The sequence below is a fragment of the Budorcas taxicolor genome, chromosome 13 (assembly GCF_023091745.1).
Source record: "Budorcas taxicolor isolate Tak-1 chromosome 13, Takin1.1, whole genome shotgun sequence".
Classification (NCBI taxonomy): Eukaryota; Metazoa; Chordata; class Mammalia; order Artiodactyla; family Bovidae; genus Budorcas; species Budorcas taxicolor.
Window position 1 is genome coordinate 34,328,322 of NC_068922.1, and position 27,846 is coordinate 34,356,167.

At 45.4% G+C, this 27,846-nt stretch overlaps 1 protein-coding gene across 5 annotated transcripts in view; it reads right to left on the reverse strand.

Annotated features, from left to right (window-relative positions):
- Positions 1-27,846, reverse strand: part of SVIL (supervillin) — a 169,567-nt gene that overhangs the window by 26,642 nt on the left and 115,079 nt on the right. For 4 of the 5 annotated variants that reach the window (XM_052650626.1, XM_052650627.1, XM_052650624.1 and 1 more), the window contains 9 exons: positions 27,208-27,337; positions 23,341-23,388; positions 22,510-22,587; positions 12,300-12,447; positions 7,011-7,100; positions 6,839-6,925; positions 5,398-5,575; positions 2,476-2,648; positions 579-734 (listed from right to left, as the gene is read on the reverse strand). In XM_052650626.1, coding sequence (XP_052506586.1) covers positions 579-734; positions 2,476-2,648; positions 5,398-5,575; positions 6,839-6,925; positions 7,011-7,100; positions 12,300-12,447; positions 22,510-22,587; positions 23,341-23,388; positions 27,208-27,337 — 1,088 coding nt within the window. The remainder of the gene's footprint in view (positions 1-578; positions 735-2,475; positions 2,649-5,397; positions 5,576-6,838; positions 6,926-7,010; positions 7,101-12,299; positions 12,448-22,509; positions 22,588-23,340; positions 23,389-27,207; positions 27,338-27,846) is intronic. The other variant, XM_052650625.1, reaches the window with a different exon arrangement.

Below are 27,846 nucleotides of genomic sequence, written 5' to 3' on the forward strand. Positions count from 1 at the left end.
GCAAGAACACTGGAGTGGGTTGCCATTTCCTTCTCCAATACAGCAGTGCTACTGGGGGGGCAGCTAATAACTGCAGGGCAGCCCAGAGCCCTCTGATTGTGGGGGAAGGCTCCTCGGTAAAGAGTTGGGGAAGGAAGGTGTTGGCCACCCTTCTGTGCTCCCTCATTCCCTTCTCCAAGAACACCCATCTCTCCCTCTGGCTCCTTGACTCCAGCTGACCCCAGTGAGGACGACAGAATGGGGCAAACACTCTGATGGCCGCAGGGGCATCTGGTGACCACAGGCACTGTGTGGCCAGGGTCACGGGAAAGGGCGCAACAGCAAGAGCTAGGTTTGTGGGATCAGATGGACCAGGGTCACAGTCAGCTCTGCTGCTCAGCAGCTGTGGGGGGCCCGTCACCAAGCTCAGGGGCTGAATGCTTCCCACCTCATGAGATTTTGCAAAGCTGGGGTTAGATGCGGTAGTGCCCAGTGGGCTCTCCAGAGCATGTGTTCCCTCCTCCTGTCAGGCAAGTGGGGGGAACCCAGGCCTCCAGACAAAAACTGGGGTTGCGTGTCATCCTCTCGGCTCTCAATACCTTTAACCTGCAGCAGCATCAGCTTCTTGTAGGGCACTGCGCTGTTGTTGGAATTCTGTTCCGTCAGGTTGACGCTCCGCAGGCTGACGTTGCTAAAGTTTTCTTTGCTGGCTAACCCCGCCAGGGTGACTTCTGAGAAGCTGGAGTTGGCGGACACTGGGAAGATTGAAGGATGAAAGAGAGCACAGGGCAGCGAGACATTGGGGAGAAAAGACAAGGTTCATACTCAGTGATCATGCATTAACAATCACTGCTCTTTTTTCAAGCTAGTCCTGAGGGGGAAAACATACTCTTGTCTGATGAGCTCTGGGAAGCTCTGTTAGGAATGAAACACAGGATTGAAAATATAAATGCTTGTTGACAGGTGTCACCCCATCCATGCAGAGAGATAAGAAATGAGTGTGGACCAACAACCTCAGTATAAAATTAGGAGCTGGACTCATTTGCTGCAATTCCACTAAAGCCGTTATAATTCCTAACAGGGTTCAGATGTTGAAAATGCTTTCCTGAGGGGGACTGTTGGATAACTCCCATCCAGTCTTTATATGCAGAAAAGCAGGCACTCTGTGAGGCTTGGTTTAGTTCTCATCTTTTCCTGAAGGCAGAGTGAACAACTAGATGACCTCTTGGGATCCTTTGCTCTCAGATTTAAGATTGTAATAAGACGCTAGGTTCTCAGTGTGAACCGACAAATGTACATGTGCCCCCGAAAAGTGGAGACAGAATTAAAGTACACAGAATCTGTGACAATAAATCTTTATTTCTCCAGTTCTTTGTTTTAAGAAGTATGTACATGCTAGAGAGAAACTCAGAAAATTACTTCGCTGGGATGAAGTTCTAACACCGAAGAAATATACCACCACTTCACAATTCATATGGCTCAGAGAGTCTGAAATATACTTATTTAGTAAAACAATTATAATGAAAAGACTCAACCACCTCATCTAAATATTCTATTTCTAAAAATAAAAAACAACTTTGGTAAGGAGGTTTATGAGTGCTATAGGAAAATAAAAATGATAGCAAGAATATTCAGACCCGCAAGATGATGCATGCCATTAGCTCCAGCAGGACAACCGCTGTTTCAGAACTGGACCCCCATGTGGCTGGGCAGAGGAAAGCTGATGGCTGAGCCTGAAATGGGAACAAAGCCTGGGGACTGCTCCTCACTTTCATCATCGCCCTACCCCTACTGCCCGCTCCCACCACTCCTCTCAACCCACATCCCAACTTCAAGGAGCCCGAGGTCCCCTCTAAAGCAATGTGAAAAGCACTGGTTTGAACTTTAATTAACAGCGTAAAATCTAGGATTAGGCAAAGCAGGGATGTGGGACACTTGCCCATGAAAGATCAAATTTCCTCTAGAATCAAATGGAGTGGAGAACTGCCAAGTTTGGAAATGGACTAAATTACAAAGCCCAACCTCCCTTTCCTCCAGCCTCTGGAAAGAAAACTCAAAAAGACTTAAATGAACAGAGGGCTTCCCTGGTGGCTCAGACAGTAAAGAATCTGCCTGCAATGCAGGAGACCTGGGTTCAATCCCTGGGTCGAGAAGAGCCTCTGGAGAAGGGAATGGCTCCCCACTCCAGTATGCTTGCCTGGAGAATCCCCATGGTGGGCTCCAGCCGATGGGGTTGCAAAGAGTCATGACTGAGTGACTAACACTTTTACTTTATGTGAACAGATGGGTATCACTTAGAGAGTTTCTGTGAGAAGCCTTCACCCTCCAAGCAGATTTTCTGCAGGTGTGCATGCGTGTGTACAAACGCACTCATTTGTCTCTCACCAGTGTCTCTGAGCACCGTGGCTGGCCTTTGCAGGGCAGGAAAATGAGAGATGGAGTCACCTGCCCCCCCCAGTTCCCGAGCACACAGCTGGGGGTGGGCCCCAAACTCACACTTTTCGACTTTCATCCGCTTTGACTCCACAAAGGCCACGTTCAGTCTCTGCTCAGTGTACTCCTGCAGGAGATCTTCCCTCGCGGCCAGCATCTTCAGGGGGTTTTTGGAAGCCTGGACCCGGCGCTTGGGCCGCACGGCACGCTTGTGCTCAGCCACGGAGGATGTCAACCTATGAGGCAGAGCAGAGCTGCTGTGGCCCAGGGCTGCAGTCTCACCCACGCTCAGGGGTTTGCAGGTCTCTGACCTGGAGCATCCAGCTCCACAGTTTTATTTCTCGACTGCATTATAAATCTTACAGCTCCTCCTCCTCCTCCTGGCACTCCACCAACAGTCAGAGGATCTTGGAAGGTTGAAGCCCATTTGGGTCCAGATCCCAGCCAATCCTAGGAGCCCTGCTCTCATGACGCCTCTGGGATTTCACCTGGAGGAACAGCTGGCGCCTCTGGGGCAGCCCATCCCACTCCTGGTCAGCGTTGATGGGTGAAAGTCCTTCCCTGTTATCATCACCCCCCCTCCTCCGCAGCATCCTGATCACTTCCTGTTGGAAAAGAATCGCCTTTCCTTCTCTGGGCTCTCTAGCAAGCCCTCTGAGACTAGTCAGGCATTGCTTCTCGATTTAACCCTCCTTCCTGCAGACTCAACTTCCTCTCCATGTCAGTTTTTCAGTTCCCAATTCTCCCATTACTATTCTCCTCCCAACTCACTGTCCCCCTTTGGAAAATAAGCACTATTTTGAAGAGTATATAGAAATAAAAAGAGGCCCCCAAACTAACTATGACCCTCTCTCTCACACACACACACACACAGACACACACACAGACACACACACACACAGAGACACAGACACACACACACAGACACAGACACACACACACAGACACACAGACACACACACACAGACACACAGACACACACAGACACACAGACACACACACAGACACACAGACACACACAGATACACACACAGACACACAGACACACAGACACACAGACACACACAGACACACACACACACACACACACACACACACCCCTACCTCTCTGGGGCCAAACACCAGACATGAAGATGGGGGTACACTCTGTCACAGAGTTTCCCAGCAGACTCTAGCTCCTTTTAACATCCAAGTGCATGGATCTCTGTCCCTGGAGGTCCTCTTTCATACATAACATTATCATCTGTGTATGTGTGTAAACACGCCATATCAATGTTCAAATTGTATGTAACAATTTAAACAATGACATCTGGATGAGGAGGAAATTGAGAAATGGTCCAATAACCATGTATGCAAATAATACCCAATATTAAAGGTGGGGAGTGGCAAACTGTTCATTTTCTTAAGATAGCAAATTGAAAAAAAAAAAAACTGAACACACTGAAAAATGCAGAATGGGTATCAGGAACAGCTTAAGGAAACATTTATGATGACCTTGCAGACTTCTGGAAGAGACAGGCTCTCTGACAGATTGGTGGGAAGCAGATCAATGTGGATGGCTGTGGGGTAAGCTCACCCAGCATGCTCTCCCTGCTTCTGGTAGGTGGTCCTGGATTTGCCTTTGTGAGGACTGCCTCCCTCCATGCCCCGCCCTCTATCCCAGCTCCAGAGCTGGGATCCAGAGACCACCACTAGCCTATCAGCATCTTCCATCCCCTTGGCCGCAATGATGGCTGCAGGGCTGCGTGCAGACCTGAGCTCCTCCTAGGACTGCTGGGCAGGGTGACTGCCTGAACAGGAGTGGCCACACAGCTGGGCTATAAATCTGGAGTGAGGGGTGACCATCTAATGTGGAGACAGCCTGAGAGGGAAGCTGGCACAAGAGAGACCTTATTCTGAGCCCCCCGAACCTGAGGTCACACCTGCACTTTTCAAGGAGTGAACCTGTAAATCCCTCCACACTTCTCTTCTGCTAAAGCTGGTTGGACTTGCCTTTCTTTGCAGCATTTGAGATCAAAGGAATTCTAACACCATGAACACTTTTCTTTAGTGGTGTAGCCAAATTTCTGTGTGAAGAGGGACCTGGGACAGCACTGATAAAACTCTCGGATCTATTGATCTTATCAATGATGGCAAATTTCATTGATTTTAGTTTTCAAAGTTGAGTAAGAATTCGACACATCAAATGAAAGAGAGGCATAAAAATGTTGGTTAACCAGCGTTCATGAAGTCTGAAAGCAATAGTTGAGTGATGTGAAAAACCCATCACATTATTTTTATGAACCAGGCACATGGTGTGGATGCAAGGCTTTCTGGCAGAGAGGACGTCTGTCCTGGGCATGCAAGCTCCATCTACTCCAATGTCTAGTTCTAGAGAATAGTGATTTCGAGACAAGCTGGGACCTGGGACTTGAGAACTTTTTCTGTAGTGATAACAGCTGGACAAATATCTCCTCTAGCAACAAAATATGAAGACACTATAAGCGACTAAAAATAACTTCGTGCATGTGCAATTGGGGCAAATTATGGACAACAAAATACAAAAAGCCCAAAAAGACCCAACTGCCATTTCTGAACAGCTGGGAGCAAAACCAGGGCACTGCACATACCTGCTGTACTCAACACCACCAAAGGCGTGGGTAAACTACCTAAGCCACCCACCCGCCTGGTCCAAACCCTGGACACACCCCTTCCCTTACCCCATAGAAGGAACATGCTCGCCCCACCTCAGGGAGCCAGCAAGGGCACCTGTCACTTGTTCTTCCTTCCTCCTGCTGCAGCAGGGGCCCCAGTAAAGCCTTGCCTGCATTTCCTGTCTGGCCTCAGATTAATTTCTATTGATTGGGGAAGGCCAAGGACCCTGTCGGTGTCAGTCTGGCTGTTCTATCGCAGAAGGTGATAACGGTGAGAGAATAAAGTGCTATGCCGAGGCCGGTGAAGGGATCCATTCTCCAGGGGTGAATGATGGGAACTGAAATAACTTACTTGGGGGCATAAGGATCAAAAATGACATCAAAATCCTCGTCCAGCTCCACAGGGCTTCTCGGTAGAGAGGAGTCCACGCTGCGGTAAAACTTGGCAAAGGTTTCGTCATCGTCCGGCTTCATCACCTCTTTCACCGATTTCCCAGTGACAGTGAGGACTGTTTCTTGCATCCCACCAACTATCAACAAACAAGCAAATCAATGTGTGTAAAAACATGACTTCAACTCTGCTTCACTATCTTAAAAATTACTTTCTTCCCGCTAAGGTCCAGGAGTGGCGCAAGCATGACTGCTCCCAGATTCTGCAGACGCTTCTCGGGCACCAGCTGTCTTCTCAGGAAAGGGCTGAACAAAGCCCGCCCTGGGAGTGGGAGGAGGTGGAAGCTGAAGTCACTGACAGTTTCTGAACCTGTTCTTTTTGCTCTTGGAGACAGAACTAGCCTCAGCTTTGTTCTAGATCAAGGTTAGGTAAAATCTTTTTCTGCAAAGGGCCATGTAGTAAATATTGTAGGCTTTGCATGGGAGGCTATTTGACTTGAGTTGCAACTTTCACGAAGCTGCAGCTATAGCACAAAATTAACTGTTACCAATAAGCTAACAGATGGGCATTACTGTGTTCCAATAAAACTTTATTTACAAATACAGGTGGGAAGCTGGATTAGTCTGCTGGCCTCTGGGCTAGATACCTGTGACACACAGGTAATAAACTGTGAATTGTTTGTATTCTTTGCCTTGCCAGCTTGGGTATTATATGACACTTTTATATTTCTAGTTTAAAGTGGTTGTTTGTATTATTTTCAACCTATAGGGGTCATTGTCAATAGTAGGTACTTAGTAACAGGTAAGCTTTAAGCACTGGATGTTTTTCTTAAGAGACGAGGCTACTTCTGCATGTTATTCTTTAATTTTCTATACTTCATAGACTTTTGTATTGAGATCTTTATTTATTCACTACAATTTTCTTCTAGAAACTATTTGTGACAATCAGATATAATAGCAGCTGCTACCTTATTGGAAAATGACATATACAATCAGATCATGTTGATTTCATGTCATAATCTACTTTCAGGGTTAAAAGCAAAATTATTGAGTCTACAATCCTGACTGGATAACATCCCAAGAGTTTAGATCCAGGCACAAATGTGCTATTCGGAGCCACCTACTGAGTACATTATCAAGTGAATCATAGCTTAGTAATCTAATCAGTGTTGACCAATAAATTAACTTTTAAAATATAACATAAGATAATGCTTACAGTACGCATTGGTGAAGTCATAATAGAAGACAATTTAGCTAAGGAGAAAAAAGCAATCCATGTTGGGATTCGGAGATTCTGCAAGTGGGGTAGGTATTTTTAGGTTTCCTGAGCTACCCACTGAACCTTGAGCCACACCAGCCACACACACGTGAACCACAGCTTCCCTCTGGCTCCTGGTATGTACCTTTGTTATTCAGCCTTCTTAAGAAGGTTTCCAGCCTGTCCAGCTTGAGGTCCGACTCTAACTGCATGTCTGGTCTGGCTTCGATATCTGGGCAAGTAGGAAACACAGTGAGAGAAGCACTGAGGGCTCTTCTGACCGCAAACCCCTTGCACGTCAGGGCCTCGTGACTCACCTTCCAGGGGTTTGGAAACTGGTGTAGTGCCCCTTGTTTTGCTGCAAATAGGGGATGCTACCGGGGTGATGGCAGTGGGGGACGCCAGACCTGTAGGGAAAACAAAGAAGCAACTGAGCATCTCAGGATCACTTCTGGAAATTCCCAGGACCCTGAGGGAGCGCCATGAGCCCCAACAGAGACCTAACAATTTAGAGAATTTACAAACAGACATGGGACACACACACTTACAGGAAAACTGCCCACACCGACAAGGTTTTATTGTTTCTAAGGCCTGCAGCAGCTGTCAGTCTGCCATTCCACACTGAACAATGAAGACACATCCCTAACATGCAGATAGGATAAGAGAGTGCAGACGGTGATCGAAATGTCCTTGAACAAAGGGAATATTGACTTCTGAAGGCCTTTCGGGCACTGGAGGTAGCTGAAGAGAAAGCATACCGTTGTCCCTCGGTATCTACAAGGGACTGGTCCCAGGACCTCCTGTGGGTACCAACATCCACGTGGATGCTCAAAATTCCTTTATATTAAATGGCATATTTGCATATAATCTACACACATCGTCCCATATGCTCTAAATCATTTCTACATGACTCCTAATACTGAAGATGATGTAAATGCTTTGTAAAGAGTTGGTGTAGCAAATTCAAGTTTTGCTTTTCTGGAATTTTACAGAATTAAAAAAAAAATTTTTTTTTTTATTGTGGTTGGCTGGATTTGTAGCTGCAGAACTCAAGAAGGCGGAGGGCTGGTTGTTTCTGTAACATCTCTCCAGGGGAAACAGAGACCTGGGCTGTCATGCTGGCCGGCGAGTTCCCCAGCCCTGGAGTTGTCCTTCCGGCTGAGGGAATGTGGGGACAGTCTGGCCTTTAGGGGCATCATCAGAGTGTGATCTACTAGGCAATTACCCAGAGAGTGCTAGGCTTTGTAAGAAAGACACAAGAGTAACAGTTTACATATGTGCGGATGTTGGAAAGTCATGCTGGTCTTCGGTGTGGCTAGGAACTAGGGACATGCTTTCACCTGCATCTTTCGAGTTGGATGGGGACTCTCTAAGCAGAAAAATGATAAGAGACACATAGAAAGGGAAGGCAAACATTTCAGCATGAAGACGGCATCTGATTAGGCCAGAAAACTGAAAAAAGACATAGATGAGTATTTTTTCCTAAACTTAGAAGGGATTTGCAAGGGGGGCAAGAGGGGTAATTGGTACACATACAAAGAACAAAATGAGATGTTAACATTCTCTGTATCCATTTTTATTAAAAGAGAAACCATTAGATGACATTGCTGTTATTGCATCCGAGCGACCACATCTGAGAACCACATCCTGAGAATGTGTAAGTCATGATCACTTACAAGGAAAAAAGCCAAGTGAATGGATCTGCTCCTCCCTTCTGTGAGTTGGAGAGGAAGATGTTTGTTACACCATAAAACTTGGAAGGAAAAATACTGAAATGCAGTTTACAACTGAAATTTTAGGTGACATTCCAGAAGCTTCTCTGGTAGCTCAGATGGTTAAAGAGTCTGCCTGCAATGCAGGAGAACCACTGGGTTGGGAAGATCCCGTGGAGAAGGGAATGGCTACCCACTCCAGTATTCTTGCCTGGGGAATCCCATGGACAGAGGAGCCTAGTAGGCTGCAGTCCATGGGGCTGCAAAGAGTCAGACACGACTGAGCGACTAACACTTTCCAGAAGTACTTCTCAACATGTACACATACTTCCTTACTGATGTCAATAACGTTAAAAAAAAAATCTTTACAAGATCTGCAGAGTTTATATCTGAGTGAAAGTCAATTTTCTTGAAAGATATTAAAAATAAGTAAAATTTGGTATCAAAGGCTGGGACAGTAGCTCATTACCTGCTAAAAGGATGTGTAAGAGACATGGGGACATAACATTAGCACAGAGGTTATTCACTCTGAAGCCAATGAACAGGCTTGACACCAGCCCTTTGTCCAGTTAGGGTGCCCCCTGCTGCCCATTGAGGCAGCTGCACCCGTGAGCTCTTAAAGGTGCACCCGTGAGCTCTTAAAGGTGCACCCGCTCTTTCCAGCTAGAGACAGGGTTTGTCTGTGATGGGGGCAATGGCACCCCACTCCAGTACTCTTGCCTGGAAAATCCTATGGGTGGAGGAGCCTGGTAGGCTGCAGTCCATGGGGTTGCGAAGAATCGGACATGACTGAGCGACTTCACTTTCACTTTGCACTTTCATGCATTGGAAAAGGAAATGGCAACCCACTCCAGTGTTCTTGCCTGGAGGATCCCAGGGATGGAGGAGCCTGGTAGGCTGCCGTCTATGCGGTTGCACAGAGTCGGACACAACTGAAGCAACTCAGCAGCAGTGATGGGGGCAGGCATATAGATTTAAGTTTCACACTGTTAAATCACTCCCCATAGCTCTTTTCAATGAATTCTAGGGACAATAACCAGTCACCTGTTGTCTTAGAGAACATTTTACATCTTTTAAAAATCATATTTATTTAATTCCTTGGCTGTACTGCACAGCATGTAGGATCTTAGTTCCCTGACCAGAAGTCAAGCCCGTGCCCTCCCCGTCGCACTGGAAGCACAGAGTCCTAAGCACTGAACTGCCAGGGAAGTCCCTCAGCTCTCTCTTCTTCAAAGGCATACTCTGAATATCTTCCTTCCAGGAGAAATCTACAATACCACAGAAATCTATGGAGTACTCACTGATCTGTGGACTCTACAAATATAAAAAGGGGGACAGCCCTAATGAGGTGAGGGGAGAAAACAGCTCCTGGGGTGAGAGAATGAAAATCAGGCTACGGAGGCCTCTTGGCCACTCACTGCTACACTGTCATCTGATGAGACAGGAAGTGTGGGGACAGTTTCATTCTTTGGCAAGTGTAGTAAATCAGATGTTCCACCACTGAAAATCCAAAAGAGCCAACGGCTCAGTGAAGCGCACGACTGTGCAGGTGATAACAAACACCAGCGAAGCGGGCCACCGATGTTTCACTAGATGGAAAGCTCAGCAAAGCCATTTCCCGAGCAGAGCCACAAACCAGCTGTTAAATCAAGATCCTTGATTTATTCAGGAACAAGTGAAAGGAAACTCATCCGCTAAGGGAGGAGGAGGGTCCCTGATTCTGTTCTCCATAACTGCCTAGGAGCAAGGCTGCTGCTGCTGCTAAGTCGCTTCAGTCGTGTCCGACTCTTTGCGACCCTATGGACAGAAGCCCTCCAGGTTCCTCTGTCCATGGGATTCTCCAGCCAAGAATACTGGAGTGGGTTGCCATCCCTCCTTCAAGGGATCTTCCTGACCAGGGATCAAACCTGAATCTCCTGCAACTCCTGCACTGCAGGCAGATTCTTTATCACCTGCAAATATATACGGGCTGCTGCTGCTGCTGCTAAGTCACTTTAGTCGTGTCCGACTCTGTGCGACCCCATAGACCCCCGTCCCTGGGATTCTCCAGGCAAGAACACTGGATTGGGTTGCCATTTCCTTCTCCAATGCATGAAAGTGAAAAGTGAAAGTGAAGTCGCTCAGTCGTGTCTGATTCTTCGCGACCCCATGGACTGCAGCCTACCAGGCTCCTCCATCCATGGGATTTTCCAGGCAAGAGTACTGGAGTGGGGTGCTGTTGCCTTCTCCGAGGAGCAAGGCTACTTCCTCTGATATCCCCATGGACAGGGACAGTGGTATCTGGTAGTAAGGACCAGGCTTCAGATACATTATGATTTTTAAGATGAAAGACAAAAAAATGAAACCCAAGTAAAAGGTCATCAGGATAAAAGGCCAGGCTAGAAGCTGGAAGATCTAAGCTATGGTTCAAGTTCTCGTTGTGGGCCTGAAGAATCTGCTTTTGTTAACATAGGGATGGGGGTCATGCAAAGGAGATAGTTCTGTGACTTGGTGACAAAAATCCTCAAATGCCACCTTATTCTGAGAGTAAATTACCTTCTGTCATCCTTTGATAATTCCAAGATTGTTGTTGTTGTTTAGTCGCTAAGTCATGTCTCTTTTGTGACTCCATGGACTGTAGCCCCTCAGGCTCCTCTGTCCATGGGATTTCCCAGGCAGGAATACTGGAGTGGGTTGCCATTTCCTTCTCCAGGGGATCTTCCCAACCCAGGGACTGAACCTTGTCTCCTGCCTTGGCAGGCGGATTCTTTACCACTGAGATATCAGGGCTTCCCTAAATTCCAATATTAGTTAAGAATAAATTTGTTAGAAAGGATTCTTCCACCAATATTTGGGTTAATCTCAGTTCAAGAGTTTCCTTTCCCTCCCTTCTTTCCTTCTGCAGATACTTATCCTGAGCCTACAATGATGTAGGCTCCATCTATGACTGAGGATCCCAAAGGGTATTGAGAAAAGCAAACTGCAAACCTATGAAGCAGATGACAATATAAGTTAATTCTATTGATTGAGAAAACCTTCATCACTAAATTGAGAAATTTACTCAAACAATAGCTTGGGAAATGAAGGTATGTGCATGCACGTGACAAAGGGACCCCAGATTTTAACCATTTCCTACAGGCTGTGGAGCTGCAGAGCTCTCTGACGACTTGATGAACCATGGGGTTCGTCAGTTTCACAAATCTTTGGATTCCCACTGAAAATCAGTTTCAAGAGCTGAGCTGCAGAGAAATGACCTGTCTTCAGGGAAATCTCACTTTCCTGGAAATGGATACATCTTTTAGACATTCAATAAAACATCTCTGGAAACAGGGCTTTGTAGCCAGGGAACTCTGGGTTGATGAAAAGAGACCTGGGAATTACCCTAAATGGAAGACGACGAACTTCTGCACTGAGAAAGGCTTATTTGAATGAACTAATTGCCAGATGGCAAGAAAATGGAAATAATTTCCAAGCAATTACAGGAAAGGACTAAAAGTTTGATAGCAGATCTGCAAAACTGCTTTGATACCTGGGCATTTCCAAATGACGGTTCTGAAATGTGACTAACTGAATCACGTGTCACGTTGAAGACGATGCTGTCATAAGACTTTCAGTTGGAGTAGCTCACAAAATGTGTACACAACTTCAGTTAAGAGTGAAAACCAGAAAAGACCAAGGCTTGGTTTTTTAAAGTGAGCTATCCTACGCCACCCTCCCTTCTGTGGGTGATGGAGCTCACACACAGGTCCACACACAGGTCCACACACAGGTCCACACACACACACACACACACACACACACACACACACTCACACACACACACACACACACTCACTCACACACACACACTCACACACACACACACACACACACACTCACTCACACACACACACACTCACACACACACACTCTGACCTCGCTTCACCATCCTGCCGGCCACGGTAAACTGGGTAGAGTCGTTGGCTGCTCCTTTGCCCCTGGTCTTCCAGGCGTCCTCTCTCACGGTGATGAGATGCTTTCTCTCTTCAATAGTCATCTGGCTCTCTCGACTTTCTGTGACCCGCTGTTTGCAGCGTATACCAGGGAGAAAACAGGAGAGGAAGTCTCAGAGGCATGAACGTTAGCATGGAGCATTTCATGAGCTGGAAAGCAAAGAGGAGTCTTGCACTGGCCCCTGATGTCCACAGCTGTTCTACCTGAAATAGGTCTGGCTTCCTATTTCCAGCTTGGGTTACAGATCACCACTAACAACCCTGGAACTTCAGGTTAGAACTTGGTTTTTCACTTGTTTGTTTGGAACACCAGAATATCAAAATGATGCTTTGTAAAAAGAAACAGGAAGAGAGAGACTGTCTTCTTGCCAAGAATCTTCCAGAGTTTTCAAGTTTCTCTGTTTCACTTATCTAAACTCAGTTGACTAGGAATCTTTGTTCATCACGCTCAAAGAGCACAGTTCGTTGAGAAAATCTTACCTACTATAGATTTTTATCTACATGGTCAACCATGAAGTAGAGAAAGTTGATTAGGAGGAAGGTAAGTTTTTAGAAGGTTTTCTGGAACTCACGTGCTTTTTCCTACAACAACTATTTTATATGGGCAGTTAGGCAACCAAAATAAGCCCACAAAGATGGCTTGTAAGTCACAGAATATCTGACATTGAGGCTGAACTGTGCTATAGACATAGCCTACATGTATAGTAACATTTCTATGTAGAAAAGGCTTACAAATGTTTCTCATTGGGGTTTTGGAGACAGTTGCTTCTTTAGTGTCTAAGCCCTTGGGGACATTATTTAGTCTTATTTGGTCTAAAAGGCAGAAGCTGGAGGATTCTCGAGGAGACGGAGGAGGACGGCGATGGGCAGGAAGGAGGCGGAGGTGTGGCCTGAGGAGATGACCAGGCAGGGAGCGGGGGCAGGGCGCGGCGGCGGTGGGTCGGAAGCGTTGGGGGGGTGGTCGGGAGGGAAGCTGCCACGGGAGCCAATGTTAAGGAAAGAAAAGCATCACCAGAGAGCAGAAAGCGCTTCTGCCTCCAGGTCCTTCCTAGCAAAGGGGTCCTAAGGATGGTGATGACCCCGGTTTGTGCTTGCGCTTTAACCGCAGTATCTTCTGAGATCCGAGGAGGCCCTTTCTGCTGGAGCATCTGCTTTCAAACCACAGGCGAGCTCTCCTTAACTACTCTGTGGTCTCCCCAAGCTCCTCTTCCCATGTAAGGAGTTCTTTCTTAGATAAAAAGTCAACATAAATCAAAATGATCCTCAGGTTTTTCACAGACACAGTGGGAGGACCAAGGAGCCCTGACGGGGAAATTCATCCCTGGGGACTCGGTGATACTTTTATTCTCCACTGCTGTCCATCCCACTATGGCAAATTAGCTTCCCTTCTTTGCAGCCAAAGATCGAGAAGCTCTATACAGTCAACAAAAACAAGACCAGGAGCTGACTGTGGCTCAGATCATGAACTCCTTATTGCCAAATTCAGACTCAAATTGAAGAAAGTAGGGAAAACCGCTAGACTATTCAGATATGTCCTAAATCAAATCCCTTATGATTATACAGTGGAAGTGAGTAATAGATTTAAGGGCCTAGATCTGATAGATAGAGTGCCTGATGAACTATGGAATGAGGTTCGTGACACTGTACAGGAGACAGGGATCAAGGCCATCCCCATGGAAAAGAAATGCAAAAAAGCAAAATGGCTGTCTGGGGAGGCCTTACAAATAGCTATGAAATGAAGAGAGGCGAAAAGCAAAGGAGAAAAGGAAAGATATAAGCGTCTGAATGCAGAGTTCCAGAGTTCCAGCAAGAAGAGATAAGAAAGCCTTCTTCAGCAATCAATGCAAAGAAATAGAGGAAAACAACAGAATGGCAAAGACTAGAGATATCTTCAAGAAAATTAGAGATACCAAGGGAACATTTCATGCAAAGATGGGCTTGATAAAGGACAGAAATGGTCTAGACCTAACAGAAGCAGAAGATATTAAGAAGAGGTGGCAAGAATACACAGAAGAACTGTACAAAAAAGATCTTCACGACCCAGATAATCATGATGGTGTGATCACTCATCTAGAGCCAGACATCTTGGAATGTGAAGTCAAGTGGGCCTTGGAAAGCATCGCTACGAACAAAGCTAGTGGAGGTGATGGAATTCCAGTGGAGCTGTTTCAAATCCTGAAAGATGATGCTGTGAAAGTGCTGCACTCAATATGCCAGAAAATTTGGAAAACTCAGCCGTGGCCACAGGACTGGAAAAGGTCAGTTTTCATTCCAATTCCAAAGAAAGGCAATGCCAAAGAATGCTCAAACTACTGCACAATTGCACTCATCTCACATGCTAGTAAAGTAATGCTCAAAATTCTCCAAGCTAGGCTTCAGCAATACGTGAACCGTGAACTTCCTGATGTTCAAGCTGGTTTTAGAAAAGGCAGAGGAACCAGAGATCAAATTGCCAATATCCGCTGGATCATGGAAAAAGCAAGAGAGTCCCAGAAAAACATCTATTTCTGCTTTATTGACTATGCCAAAGCCTTTGACTGTGTGGATCACAAGAAACTGTGGAAAATTCTGAAAGAGATGGGAATACAAGACCACCTGACCTGCCTCTTGAGAAATCTGTATGCAGGTCAGGAAGCAGCAGTTAGAACTGGACATGGAACAACAGACTGGTTCCAAATAGGAAAAGGAGTACATCAAGGCTGTATATTGTCACCCTGCTTATTTAACTTACATGCAGAGTACATCATGAGAAACGCTGGGCTGGAAGAAACACAAGCTGGAATCAAGATTGCTGGGAGAAATATCAATAACCTCAGATATGCAGATGACACCACCATTATGGCAGAAAGTGAAGAGGAACTAAGAAGCCTCTTGATGAAAGTGAAAGTGGAGAGTGAAAAAGTTGGCCTAAAGCTCAACATTTAGAAAACGAAGATCATGGCATCCAGTCCCATCACTTCATGGGAAATAAATAGATGGGGAAACAGTGGAAACAGTGTCAGACTTTATTTTTTTGGCTCTAAAATCACTGCAAACGGTGATTGCAGCCATGAAATTAAAAGATGCTTACTCCTTAGAAGAAAAGTTATGACCAACCTAGATAGGATATTCAAAAGTAGAGACATTACTTTGGCAACTAAGGTCCGCCTAGTCAAGGCTATGGTTTTTCCTGTGGTCATTTATGGATGTGAGAGTTGGACGGTGAAGAAGGCTGAGCGCCGAAGAATTCATCCTTTTGAACTGTGGTGTTGGAGAAGACTCTTGAGAGTCCTTTGGACTGCAAGGAGATCAGCCCTGGGATTTCTTTGGAAGGAATGATGCTAAAGCTGAAACTCCAGTACTTTGGCCACCTCATGCGAAGAGTTGACTCATTGGAAAAGACTCTGATGCTGGGAGGGATTGGGGGCAGGAGGAGAAGGGGACGACAGAGGATGAGATGGCTGGATGGCATCACGGACTCGATGGATGTGAATCTGAGTGAACTCCGGGAGTTGGTGATGGACAGGGAGGCCTGGCATGCTGCAATTCATGGGGTCGCAAAGAGTCAGACATGACTGAGCGACTGAACTGAACTGAACAGGCCAATAGGAAACAACCTCCAGATTCACTCAGGAAGATGACAGAGGTCAGCATCCTTAGTCTTTTTAAGGCTCCCGGAGGACGGAGAGATGCAGGGTAATGGGGCGGGGGCAGGGGCGCGGGGAGGCTCTCCTTCCTTTCCAGCCACATAAAAACCAAGTCTGCACTGGTAAGATTCGGCTTAAGCCATGGACACAAATTTCTCCATCACTGAACCTATATATCTTCCTTTTATAGAGCTCTCCTACAGAGCAGTCACAGTCAGGACTGATTCTGAGATCACTGGCAATTAAACTAGGCTAAAAACCATCTCCTAAAGAGACATGGTGACTAAATGTAATATATGATCCTGGTTGGATCTTTGATGGGATGGAGTGGTGGCTAAAACGGATGTTACTGGGGGGAAATGAACACAGTTGGGATATAGTCTACGGATTAGATAAACAATGTGTCAATATAAAATCTCCTCCTCTTGAGGTTATGGGAGTGTGCTACAGTCTAAGGCTCTCTCCCCACCAGTTCACATAGTGAATCCTACTCCCTAATGTGATACTTTAGGAGGTGGGGTTTGGAAGGTGATTAGGTCACAAGGCTAGAGCCCTCAAGAATGCCATTCGTGCCCTGATAAAAGAGGCCCCAGAGAGCTCCCTCCCTCCTTCAGCTGCATGAGGGCACAGTGAGCAGACAGGGGTCTAAGAACCGGGAGGTGGACCCTCACCAGACACTGACTCTGCCAGCATGCTGACCTTGGACTTCCTGCCCTCTGGAACTGAGAGAAATAAATTTATCTTGTTTATAAGTTACCCAGTTTATGGTATTCTGTTACAACAGCCCAACCAATCAATCCATCATTCAATCCAGGAGAAAAGGGTGAAGGGGGATGTTGGCAGTGGGGATGGGGGATGAGAGGGGGTGGGGAGGGGACAAATGCCAACAACTGGTGGGTCTGTTCAAGGATATATTAGAGTATCTGGCTATTATGACAACATTTCTATAAGTTTTAAATTTTATCAAAATAAAAAATTATCAAACAAAATCCCTTTCCCTTAACTTTCCTACTCATGATTGGTAAGATGACCCTGGTTCCAAGTAACTCTCTGAATCACATGCCCTGATAAACTGAGATGGACTTCCTAGGAAAACCTCATCAAAGTTTTAAAAAGAGGATAAGTTTTCTTAAAACATGAAGTTTCAGGAGTGAATTTTAATCAAATCAATATGACACTTGCCTTAAAATATTTTTAAAAATATATAAAATGCCAAGAAAGTTTTCTTTTCCAAACACCCAGACTTTACGATTTATATGGTGAACTCAGCAGAATCTCCCGAGCCCTGGGTGTGGTGGGAGGGGTGCTTAATGACTCAGAAAAACAGTGTCCCCAAATCAGCAATTCCATTTCAGATTCTCCTGCAGCTCCTGGGAGAAGGTGATGGATGTGGGCCCTGGGGTACACAGATATTCCAGGATTTAAAGTGTCCAGAAGTTTGCCCAATCTATGTTAGGGAGCATGCTTTTCATGTGCCTCTAGATGATATTACTAAACATAAAAGTTTTTGCCTTAACTTTGCCACTTAGTTGGGTTGCTCAAAATCCTCCTAATTCCCCTTCAGTTCAGTTATGACCAACCTAGATAGCATATTTAAAAGCAGAGACATTACTTTGCCGACTAAGGTCCGTCTGGTCAAGGCTATGTTTTTCATGTATGGATGCGAGAGTTGGACTGTGAAGAAGGCTGAGTGCCGAAGAATTGATCCTTTTGAACTGTGGTGTTGGAGAAGACTCTTGAGAGTCCCTTGGACTGCAAAGAGATCCAACCAGTCCATTCTGAAGGAGATCAGCCCTGGGATTTCTTTGGAAGGAATGATGCTAAAGCTGAAACTCCAGTACTTTGGCCACCTCATGCGAAGAGTTGACTCATTGGAAAAGACTCTGATGCTGGGAGGGATTGGGTGCAGAAGGAGAAGGGGACGACCGAGGATGAGATGGCTGGATGGCATCACTGACTCGATGGAGGTGAGTCTGAGTGAACTCCGGGAGTTGGTGATGGACAGGGAGGCCTGGCGTGCTGCGATTCATGGGGTCGCAAAAAGTCGGACACGACTGAGCGACTGAACTGAACTGAAGGGTAAGATTCTTCTACAAGCGGAGAGCTTTGTAGATAGAAAATATTGTGATCTGGCTTGAAAATTTTTATCTTACTCACTTTGAGTGAAACTACATCACAGGAAGAAACCATAAAAGCATGTGTTAAGTGAAAGAAATAAAGTACGGCAACAAATCAGCATTCTCAGTTTTCACAAATGCTGTCACCTTTCAAACCCTGTGCACTGTGAAGGAAACTTAGCTTTGCCACCTCCTTAAGTGATTTCTATCTATCACCAGGGCCCAGAGCCTCAAGTGGCCTGGACAAAACATGGAGAAAGATTTCAGCTAGGTTTGCATTTCAAAGTGACCATAATTCGGTCTTGTCATCATTTACCAGCAACTAAGATGAAAGGAGGGCTTCCCAGGGGGGTCTGTGGTAAAGAATCTGCCTGCCAAGCAGGAGACACAGGTTTGATCCCTGGGTTGGGAAGATCCCCTGAAGAAGGAAATGGCAACCCACTCCAGTATTCTTTCTGGGAGAATCCCATGGACTGAAGAGCCTGGCAGTCCATGCAGTTGCAAAGAATTGGGTATGACTTAGCAACTAGAGAACAACAACAAGATGAAAGGAAGGGAACAAAGGCAAATTTTATTTTGCTATAGCCCTGAGGCAAGCGGAGGAAGAAAATATATCAAGACACTTCTACACAACTATCAGAATGGACAAAATTCAAACAACTGACGCCACCAAATGCTGGTGAGGATATGGGGCAACAGGAACACTTATTCGTTACTAGTAGGAACGCAAAATGGTCCAGCCACTTTCAAAGGTAGTTTGGTAGTTCCTTATAAAACCAAGCTTACTCCTACCATATAATTCAGCAATCATGCTCTCTGATATCCAAACAAGTTGGAAAATTATGTCCATGCAAAAACCTCCAAAGGATGTTTATAACAGCTTTACTCATAACTGCCAAAAGCTTGGAAGCAACCAAGACGACTTTCAGTAAGCAAATGGATAAATAAACTGGTCCAGCCAGACAAGGACTATTATTCAGCGGTAAAAAGAAATGAGCCATCAAGGCATGAAAATACATAGGGGAACCTTAAATGCATATTACTGAATGCAAGAGGAGAGTGAAAAAGTTGGCTTAAAGCTCAGCACTCAGAAAACTAAGATCATGGCATCCGGTCCCATCACTTCATGGCAAATAGATGGGGAAATAGTGGAAACAGTGTCAGACTTTATTTTTGGGGGGCTCCAAAATCACTGCAGACGGTGACTGCAGCCATGAAATTAAAAGACGCTTACTCCTTAGAAGAAAAGTTATGACCAACCTAGATAGCATATTCAAAAGCAGAGACATTACTTTGCTAACAAAGGTCCGTCTAGTCAAGGCTATGGTTTTTCCAGTAGTCATGTATGGATGTGAAGAGTTGGACTGTGAAGAAAGCTGAGTGCCGAAGAATTGATGCTTCTGAACTGTGGTGTTGGAGAAGACTCTTGAGAGTCCCTTGGACTGCAAGGAGATCCAACCAGTCCATTCTAAAGGAGGTCAGTCCCGGGCATTCTTTGGAAGGAATGATGCTCAAGCTGAAACTCCAGTACTTTGGCCACCTCATGCGAAGAGTTGACTCATTGGAAAAGACTCTGATGCTGGGAGGGATTGGGGGCAGGAGGAGAAGGGGACGACAGAGGATGAGATGGCTGGATGGCATCACCAACTCAATGCACGTGATTGTGGGTGAACTCCGGGAGATGGTGATGGACAGGGAGGCCTGGCGTGCTGCAATTCATGGGGTCGCAAAGAGTCGGACACGACTGAGTGACTGAACTGAACTGAACTGAATGCAAGAAGTCAATCTGAAAAGGCTACACCTTGTATGATTCCATCTATCGGACATTCTGGAAAAGACAAAAACTATAGAAAAGAGATAAGTTTCCTGGGAGGGAAGGAGAAGAAGAGGGAGGGATGAGCAGGCAGCGCACAGAGGGGTTTTAGGGCAGTGGAAGGACTCTGTACAATACCATAATGATGGATACGTGTCATTACACACTTGTCAAATTCTTAGCATGTACTGTACCAAGAGTGAACCCAACTATAAACTATGGACACTGAGGGATAACAGCTTGTCAACTGAAACAAATATGCCATCTAGTGGGGGACGTTGATAGTGGGGGAGGCTGTGGGCAGGGTAGGGGGAAGAAGGAGGTATGAGGGAAATCTCTATACTTTCTTCTTAATTTTGCTGTGAACCTCAAACTACTCTAAAAAAATAAAGTCTATAAAAAAGCATACTACATATACATATAACGTGTATTATATAAGTATGCGTGAGTGTGCGTTCCAAGTCACTTCAGTCGTGTCCAGCTCTTTGTGACTATAGACTGTAGGTTGCCAGGCACTTCTGTCAAGGGGATTCTCTAGATAAGAATGAAAGTGAAAGTCGCTCAGTTGTGTCCGACTCTTTGCAAACCCAGGCAAGAATACTGGAGTGGGTTGCCATGCCCTCCTCCAGGGGATCTTCCCCACCCAGGGATCAAACCCGAGGCTCCTGCACTGCAACCAGATTCCTTTATGCTGAGCCACCACCAAGCCCATGATGTAAGTGTACGTAGTTTATATTTAAAGACTTCAATAAGGGTGGTGGAGGGAAGGACTGGGAGTGTGGGATTAGCAGATATAAAGTAGTATATATAGGACAGATAAACAACATGGATCTACTGTCTAGCACAGGGAACTATATTCAATGCCTTGTGATGAACCATCATGGGAAGGAATGTTAAAAAACAAAGAATGTAAAAAGGAAAGACTTCAATTCTATATCTTTTCTTTTAAAGTTTCACATTGACATCACTTCCCTGGTGGTCTAGTGGTTAAGAACTTGCTTTGCAATGCAGGGATGTGGGTTTGATCTCTAGTTGGGGAACTAAGATCCCACAAGCCAGGGAGTAACTAAGTCCGCAAGTCACAAGGGAATCTGTGGGCAGAGCAATGAAGTCCGTGCGCCACAGTGAGAGTCCATGGACCTCAATGAAAGATCCTGCATGACGCAACTAAGACCTGAGACAGCCAAATAAACAAATAAATGTGAAAAAAAAATAAAGTTTAACATCAACTTATTTCGCCCCTTAGTGACGGAACAGCAGGTTCGCTCCAGAGTTTATCCTCATTTTTGAAGTGGACACTGGCTGGTTATGCAGGGCTAGGTTGCTATAGACCTTTACTCCTAACTTCAGAGGAAAGGAGTTAAGGCAAGAGCAAGAAAGCCCTCTTTTGGGAGAAGAAATGGGGCGTTTCCATTTATGAAAATGCCAAATGAAGCAGGAGGACCCTCCAGACCCTCCCTCTGGCTGAAACCCTGTGCCTCTCCCTCAAAGACCAGTTTGTCACCACTAGTCCTAAAGGGACAGGACAGTCACAACCTGAGAGGCCACCTGACTGGGCGTGGTCCCTGAGCTGATGAGACAGAGGCCCTAAGACGGGCGTGACCGGCCAGGTCCCACAGACGAAGGCTGACTAGCACCTGGGGGTCGTCGTGGCAAAGGGTATGCCACCACTTTTTCTAACAATTTTGACCCCAGGGACATTCCAAGGGGAATAAAAACCAATTGTCAGTATATCTAGCTTTAAACATCATTGCATATTAGGCACTAACAGAATTCCTCAGCCCAGGCTAGGACTCCCTTCTGGTCGAGCTCAGACAGGGTTGCAGCAAGGTGGAAGGTGGGGAAGCAGGACTGTGGTTTCCATGACAACAGCGCCATAGCAGCCAGCTTGCATCAGGACCACGGCTTCCACCTTGTCTCTTCCACGCCCCCGAGTGCTTCCACCACCTCCTCCTACTTGATCAAGGTAAGCAAGATAATCTGTTTCCTGAACTGGAGCCAGGAACACCCTGGGCTCCTGACTCAATTTAGAATATTAACTTATGGGATTATGTGGTAGTTTGAATGGGAGAGGAGTTTGGGGGAAAATGGATACATACATATGTATGGGTGAGTCACTCTGTTATGCACCTGAAACAATCACAACATTGTTAATCAGCTATAAAATACAAAATGAAAAGTCAAAAAGAAAAAAAAAACCCACAACATAGGTTAAAGGGGAAACTTTCCTCTTCAACCAGTTTCACGACTATGAGATGGATTAATACCATAAGTCTCCCTCGAGGTCTGAGCCGAGGTTGTGACGCGTGCGTGCTCAGTCGCGTGTGACTCGTGGCGACCCGCGGACTATAGCCCGCCAGGCTCCTCTGTCCATGGGATTCTCCAGGCGAGACTGGAGTGGGCTGCTATGCCCTCCGGGTGACTGACCCGAAATACATGAAGTAATTACATTTATACACACACACACACACACACACACAGAAATGCAGCAAACGAGTTACTTTCCCAAATGAAATAAGTTTCTCCCTGCCACTCAGAAATTGCAATGAGGCATAATACATTTAGGCTTTTCCTCACCTGATTAATAGATACAAAAGACAGGTATTTATGGGCAGCAGGTAGAGCAGGAGAATAAGTAGAAGCGTATACAGGTTCCTATAGAGCAAAGCAAGAGGATTAGAGATGAGAAAAGATGATTCATCAGAGCGGGGTGGAGGAGGGGAAGGACAAAAACAAGGCTTTTTCTCACAGAATGTTAATTTACTCATTGCAATTTCAATTCTCTTTCCAAGACAGTCCTTCCTACCTGTTTTATTTCAAGAGGCTAACAGAAATTCCCACCCAAGCACAGTAAATATAACCAAATCAATTCTGTGCAGTACCTGAGTTATTGGCAAGATGACTGCAATTTACACAAGATATTCAGACAGGGGATCCCTGACTCTCATGGACCATTTTAACATTGAATATAAACTATCTTCTTTCACGTTTTCTCCATGATTGAAACAAAGTTTCAGGATTTTTTGATGGTGGCCATTCTGACCAGCGTGAGATAGCTAATGGGAAGCTGCTGTATAACACAGGGGGCTCAACCCAGTGCTCTGTGATGACCTAGAGGGGTGGGATGGGGAGGTGGGGTGGGAGGGAGGCTCAAGAGGGAGGGGACATATCTATACTTATGGCTGATTCCTGTCGTATGGCAGAAACCAACCCAACACTGTAAAGCAATTATCCTCCAATTAAAAATAAAATGTAAAAGAAGGGCGGGAAACAGGATAGCTTTCCATGCTGGATTGAGGTGACATCTCCCCTCGGGCTAAGAAAACCCAGCAGAGAGGGGTACCCAGGGGAACCGTCTAGGATGAGAGCTACACATGGTGAGGAGACCTGTGTTAGAGTCAGGCTTACCCAAAGCAGATTAGAAATGTCATTATCATCTGTAAATCCTCCTTCTTCCTACAGGTTAAAACAAACAGGAGACGTTGCAGAGTGTCGGAAGAGTAGGGTCAGGTTATGGTGTCACAAGCATTTCCCAGAACTCTGTGCTGGGTTCCAGGAGGAGCGTGCACATGCCCACACAGTCAGGTGGCACAAACAAGTGAGCTCATCCCCCATCCGAGGTGATTATCTGTGACCTGGGGGCCAGACCAACCGCCCTCCGCACCCTCCTACTCTTGGTCCTTCAATTGACTGCATGCTCTTGAGTCGTAATTTGGAATTTCAACGGCACAGGCAATTAGAACACAAATGTGGCAGACTGACCACCTGCCTAGAATTTTCAGGGACTTGTTCTGAGGACAGCACAGAGCTTAGCTTGATTCACTGACTTGACACTTTGATGGAAGCACAGCCAGGTATCAAATCCTAACCTGTGGCTCAGACACAGATAGGGGGTCGAAACCACAAACTCTATAAAAGGTTCTGACTTCCTGGAAAACGCCTACAACTTTGGATGGTTATCTCGACCAAAGGGCCTGGGAGTCACTGTCTCTGCCTAAATATTAAAGTCAGGCCAAAATGGGGCTGGAATTTTAAATAATGATTTGGGGAAAATACATAACTGCAATTTAGGTGAAACAAAGAGACTTCTGCCAAATCCCTTTTCTTTCAAACTTTGCTTTGTTTCATTTCTCTCCCTCTTGGGATGGGATGAGTGGCTCTGAAAGGATCATGTTCCTGGTGCCGTGAGCCCAGCCAAACCTACAAACTATGGTCTTTACCATCTTTAGAACTAACTCTATATGCTACAAAAGCAAAGATGTATAAGTCAGGTTAGCATTGTCCTAGACTAAACCAAGCACAAGAGGAAGGAAAAAGGGACAGCAAGAGAAAGAACCCAAGCTATTTGCTGTAGGAAATGACAGGGGCAGCAAGGTAAATAGCGCTCTTAAGTTACAAACCATCCATCCTAATTTTAGGGGGATAAGTTTGGAAAGTAAGGAAGTGATGTTAAGTTACATCGTCTCTTGAGACACGATTGATCTTTTTGTAGGGAAAGGCAAACACTAGCTTATTCCCCAAATTGATTTATGGACCAAAAGAATACTTTTTTTTTTAACCTTACAGGACCCCAAATGAGATGCCAGTTAGAACACCAAAATTTTGTTTTGTTTTGGGACAAACCCTTCAACAGAAAGAAAAACAATTAAAGATTTTCAAGGCATCCCTCACATCTTTTTTAATGTGGTTACACAACAATCTCTAATTACTCATGGGTTCACAGTATATTTTTATTGGATGGAGCAGATTTTCACAGGGGAAGTGATTTATATAAAGGCCCATCTCCGTTTCCTGCCTCCTTTGCTTTTCCACAGGCTGTAACCTGTGGGACCCTGCTTAGCATACACAATATAAGCTTGAGGAGGCCAAACTGTAAAATGTTTGGTAACCACGAATATGTGCCTTCAGTGAATTCAGAAACTGCAGGAAGTGCTGACCTGACAGTAAATCCAGTCCCTTTTCCCTTGGAGGAAAAGATGGAAGGTTCCAGAGCTTGTGCCCCTAGCAAGTCTGGCTCCAACCCAGGCAGCCAGATCCTAACCGCATGGAGCACGTGTCGTGAATGTCCTTCCTTCTTCAGAGAAGCATTCAGACACCCAGCAAACCTTGGCCATGTCTCAAATTCCCTGCCTGCCTTCCAGCTGCCCCCGGGACTGTCTTAAGGCAGATCAGGTTCAAGGCAGCTCTTCTACCACATCTGAGCATGGCTAAGGTGTGGCTGAAATACACAGCCCACCCTTGGGAAGACATGAAACCGAGGGCACTTCAGAGGCCATGGGAAAACCACATGACCTCAAGAGAACCCACGATTTCCCAATGCCTGCTACAGAAGCCCAAAATAGATGGGCTTATTTTAACTTCAACGAGCTTATTGTCTTGGGCCAAAGTGAACTAGGTTAGGAGTAGGAGAGCGATGATGAGTTCACTGCTGGTGCAGAACCCCTGAGCCCAGGACAGTATTTCCCACGCAAGCCACGGCTGCTGTGGGCAGGGTTTACTACCCCAGGGGCAACTGCAGTTACCTTCTCCCATCTCTTGCCTCCTGAGAATCTCAGTCTAATGTTAAGGCTGTTCTGATCACATCTACTATTCTGAGCCTTTTGGTCTACCCAGCTTCTGCTGATCCCTGTCCCCTAAGTGGGGCAAAGTGTTGAAAATGATTCTACTATTTGTAAGAAATCTACCTGGCTTTTTACTTTGTGGCCATCCTTTTTACCATGCCATGGGGGACCTGCTTGGGGAAATTTCTTTGCATCTTTCAACATGACCAAGAGTTAAGAACTAAAGTTACCTTGGAACCAATACTTTCAAATCAAACTTTTACATAAAGTTTGTGGGCAATGGCAGTCAGTCATTGGAGGGACCTAGTTTTCCTACACTTCTGGATCTCATTCTGGAAATACAGATTTCCTATGTAGGCTCTTTAATATCCAGTCATATTTAAGAGATTTGCAGATGGCTGAGCATTAACTGTCTTTAGTGATTATCTTTGAAGTCATGTCTGACTCAAAAGAGAGAATTCAAATTGCTGTTCCAATTTAACCTAGGAAAACACAGAAGAGCCATAGGAAATAGTGTCAGAACTCTGTCTTCATGGCCCCACGGACACACCTCCTTCTTATGTACATTTCTGAGTGCATCAAGGTCATGTTCATCACTTCTCTCTTCCACAGAGGCTTATTACATTGTTTTAGAGCTGGAGGGGGTCTAGGTGATCATCTGGTTGGAACCATTTTTCCTTTTTGTTTGAAGGCCTGTGACCCTAGCAGTTGGCCAGTGGTGTCGCACAGGGCCCACACTGCCCCCAGCCAGCAGGTGCATTCGCCATCACAGGGCCAGGCAGCAGGAAATCACTGTTCACTTTGAAAGTGTGCACTGACTGGTCAAAAGCTGGTCATTATGACTAGTCATTTAACAACTCATTGGTACATTTGCATATGAAATGCTTGCCCAGATCGACAGCAGTGTGTTACTGAATTTTCTTGAAACTGGTAACATAACATACTTTACTATACTTTCTCAATAAAAGGCTTACCTGATCATCATGGACATGACTTCTGTGACATGTCCTCACCGACCACAGCTGTGTCCTCTTGTATATGCATGTTTTAAATCTAGGCCTAGGACATTCAAACCCATATTCTATATGCAACTAATAAACAGTTAGCAGTCAATGAAGTTTTCATTCTAAAGGCTTTAATAAGGTGACTTCCTGGCAGTCCAGTGTTAAGGGTTCCATGCTTCCACTGCAGGGGACACAGGTTCAATCCCTGGTTGTCAGAGAATTAATATCCTGCATACTACGTAGTGTGATCAAAATATATATACACACACATCTATATCTGTACCTACATATATAGATATCAGTTTGGTTCAATTCAGTTGCTCAGTTGTCTTGGACTCTGAAACCCCATGGACTGCAGTATGCCTCTACAGGTATAGGTATATAGATATAAAAGGGTTTAATAACACTGTAAAATCAGACTTCATTTTAGAAGATTTGAAACAGATAAAAGTGCACACTTCCAAATATAGGAATCTGCCTGCTGATGCATTAGGTATGTGGCACTGTTCCCAATTCTAGGGCATCTCAAGACTTCAGCTGGTGATTAATTGAAGCTGCTGTGGGCAGACTTTAGGTGTGGACCCTAGTGGCAAGAGAGAGCTGATGCGTCCCAGGGTAGTAACTAGTTAAGCTGTGCATGCTTGCCTGGTGGGTGCACATCCAAGCGTGACGTTAGTTAGAATGCCTTTTCTGAGCACAGACAAGGTTACCTTCTTCTTGAGTGACTGCTCCGTTTCTTGGATGTGCAGGCTGCTGGTGATGGAGGCTTTGCCATATTCCTGCTTTCTGTTGAGCCTGTTTCTCCAGTCTTCCTCACCGCTCTTCTTCAACAGTGCTAATCTAAGAAGAAGACATGCCAACCAACAAGTTCAGCACCAATCCTTCCTTGGAAAAGAACCACAATTTAAGGAAGTTAGCCATAAGTAAGAAATGACCATAGCTGCCTAATTTAAATCTTTCTGAACGGCATTTATTTGGAAGAAAGTATGTTTGGAAAACTAATATAATTATACTATGTAGAGTATTATATTTTCTAAGATGGTCCCAAAGGTTTGAAAGTTTGCTGGAAAAGCAAATCTGAAGCCTGACTTCCCAGATAAAAGATGGAACATCATTTTACCAAAGGAATATCTCTGTTTTTGCCCTGCCTTTGGGCTGAGGGCACAAAAGAAAATAAAAATAAATGTCCCCAGAGAAAAATGTCTTCTGGTGACCCGTTCTGGTCACATGAGGAATTAATAGGTAATGCCAAAGGTGGATGGTACTTATTTGCAGAAAATATAGCAGAAATGAGTTTAAGAATTTAAAGCAACAGAATATAGACAATCTCTGGGTATCATACGTGTATA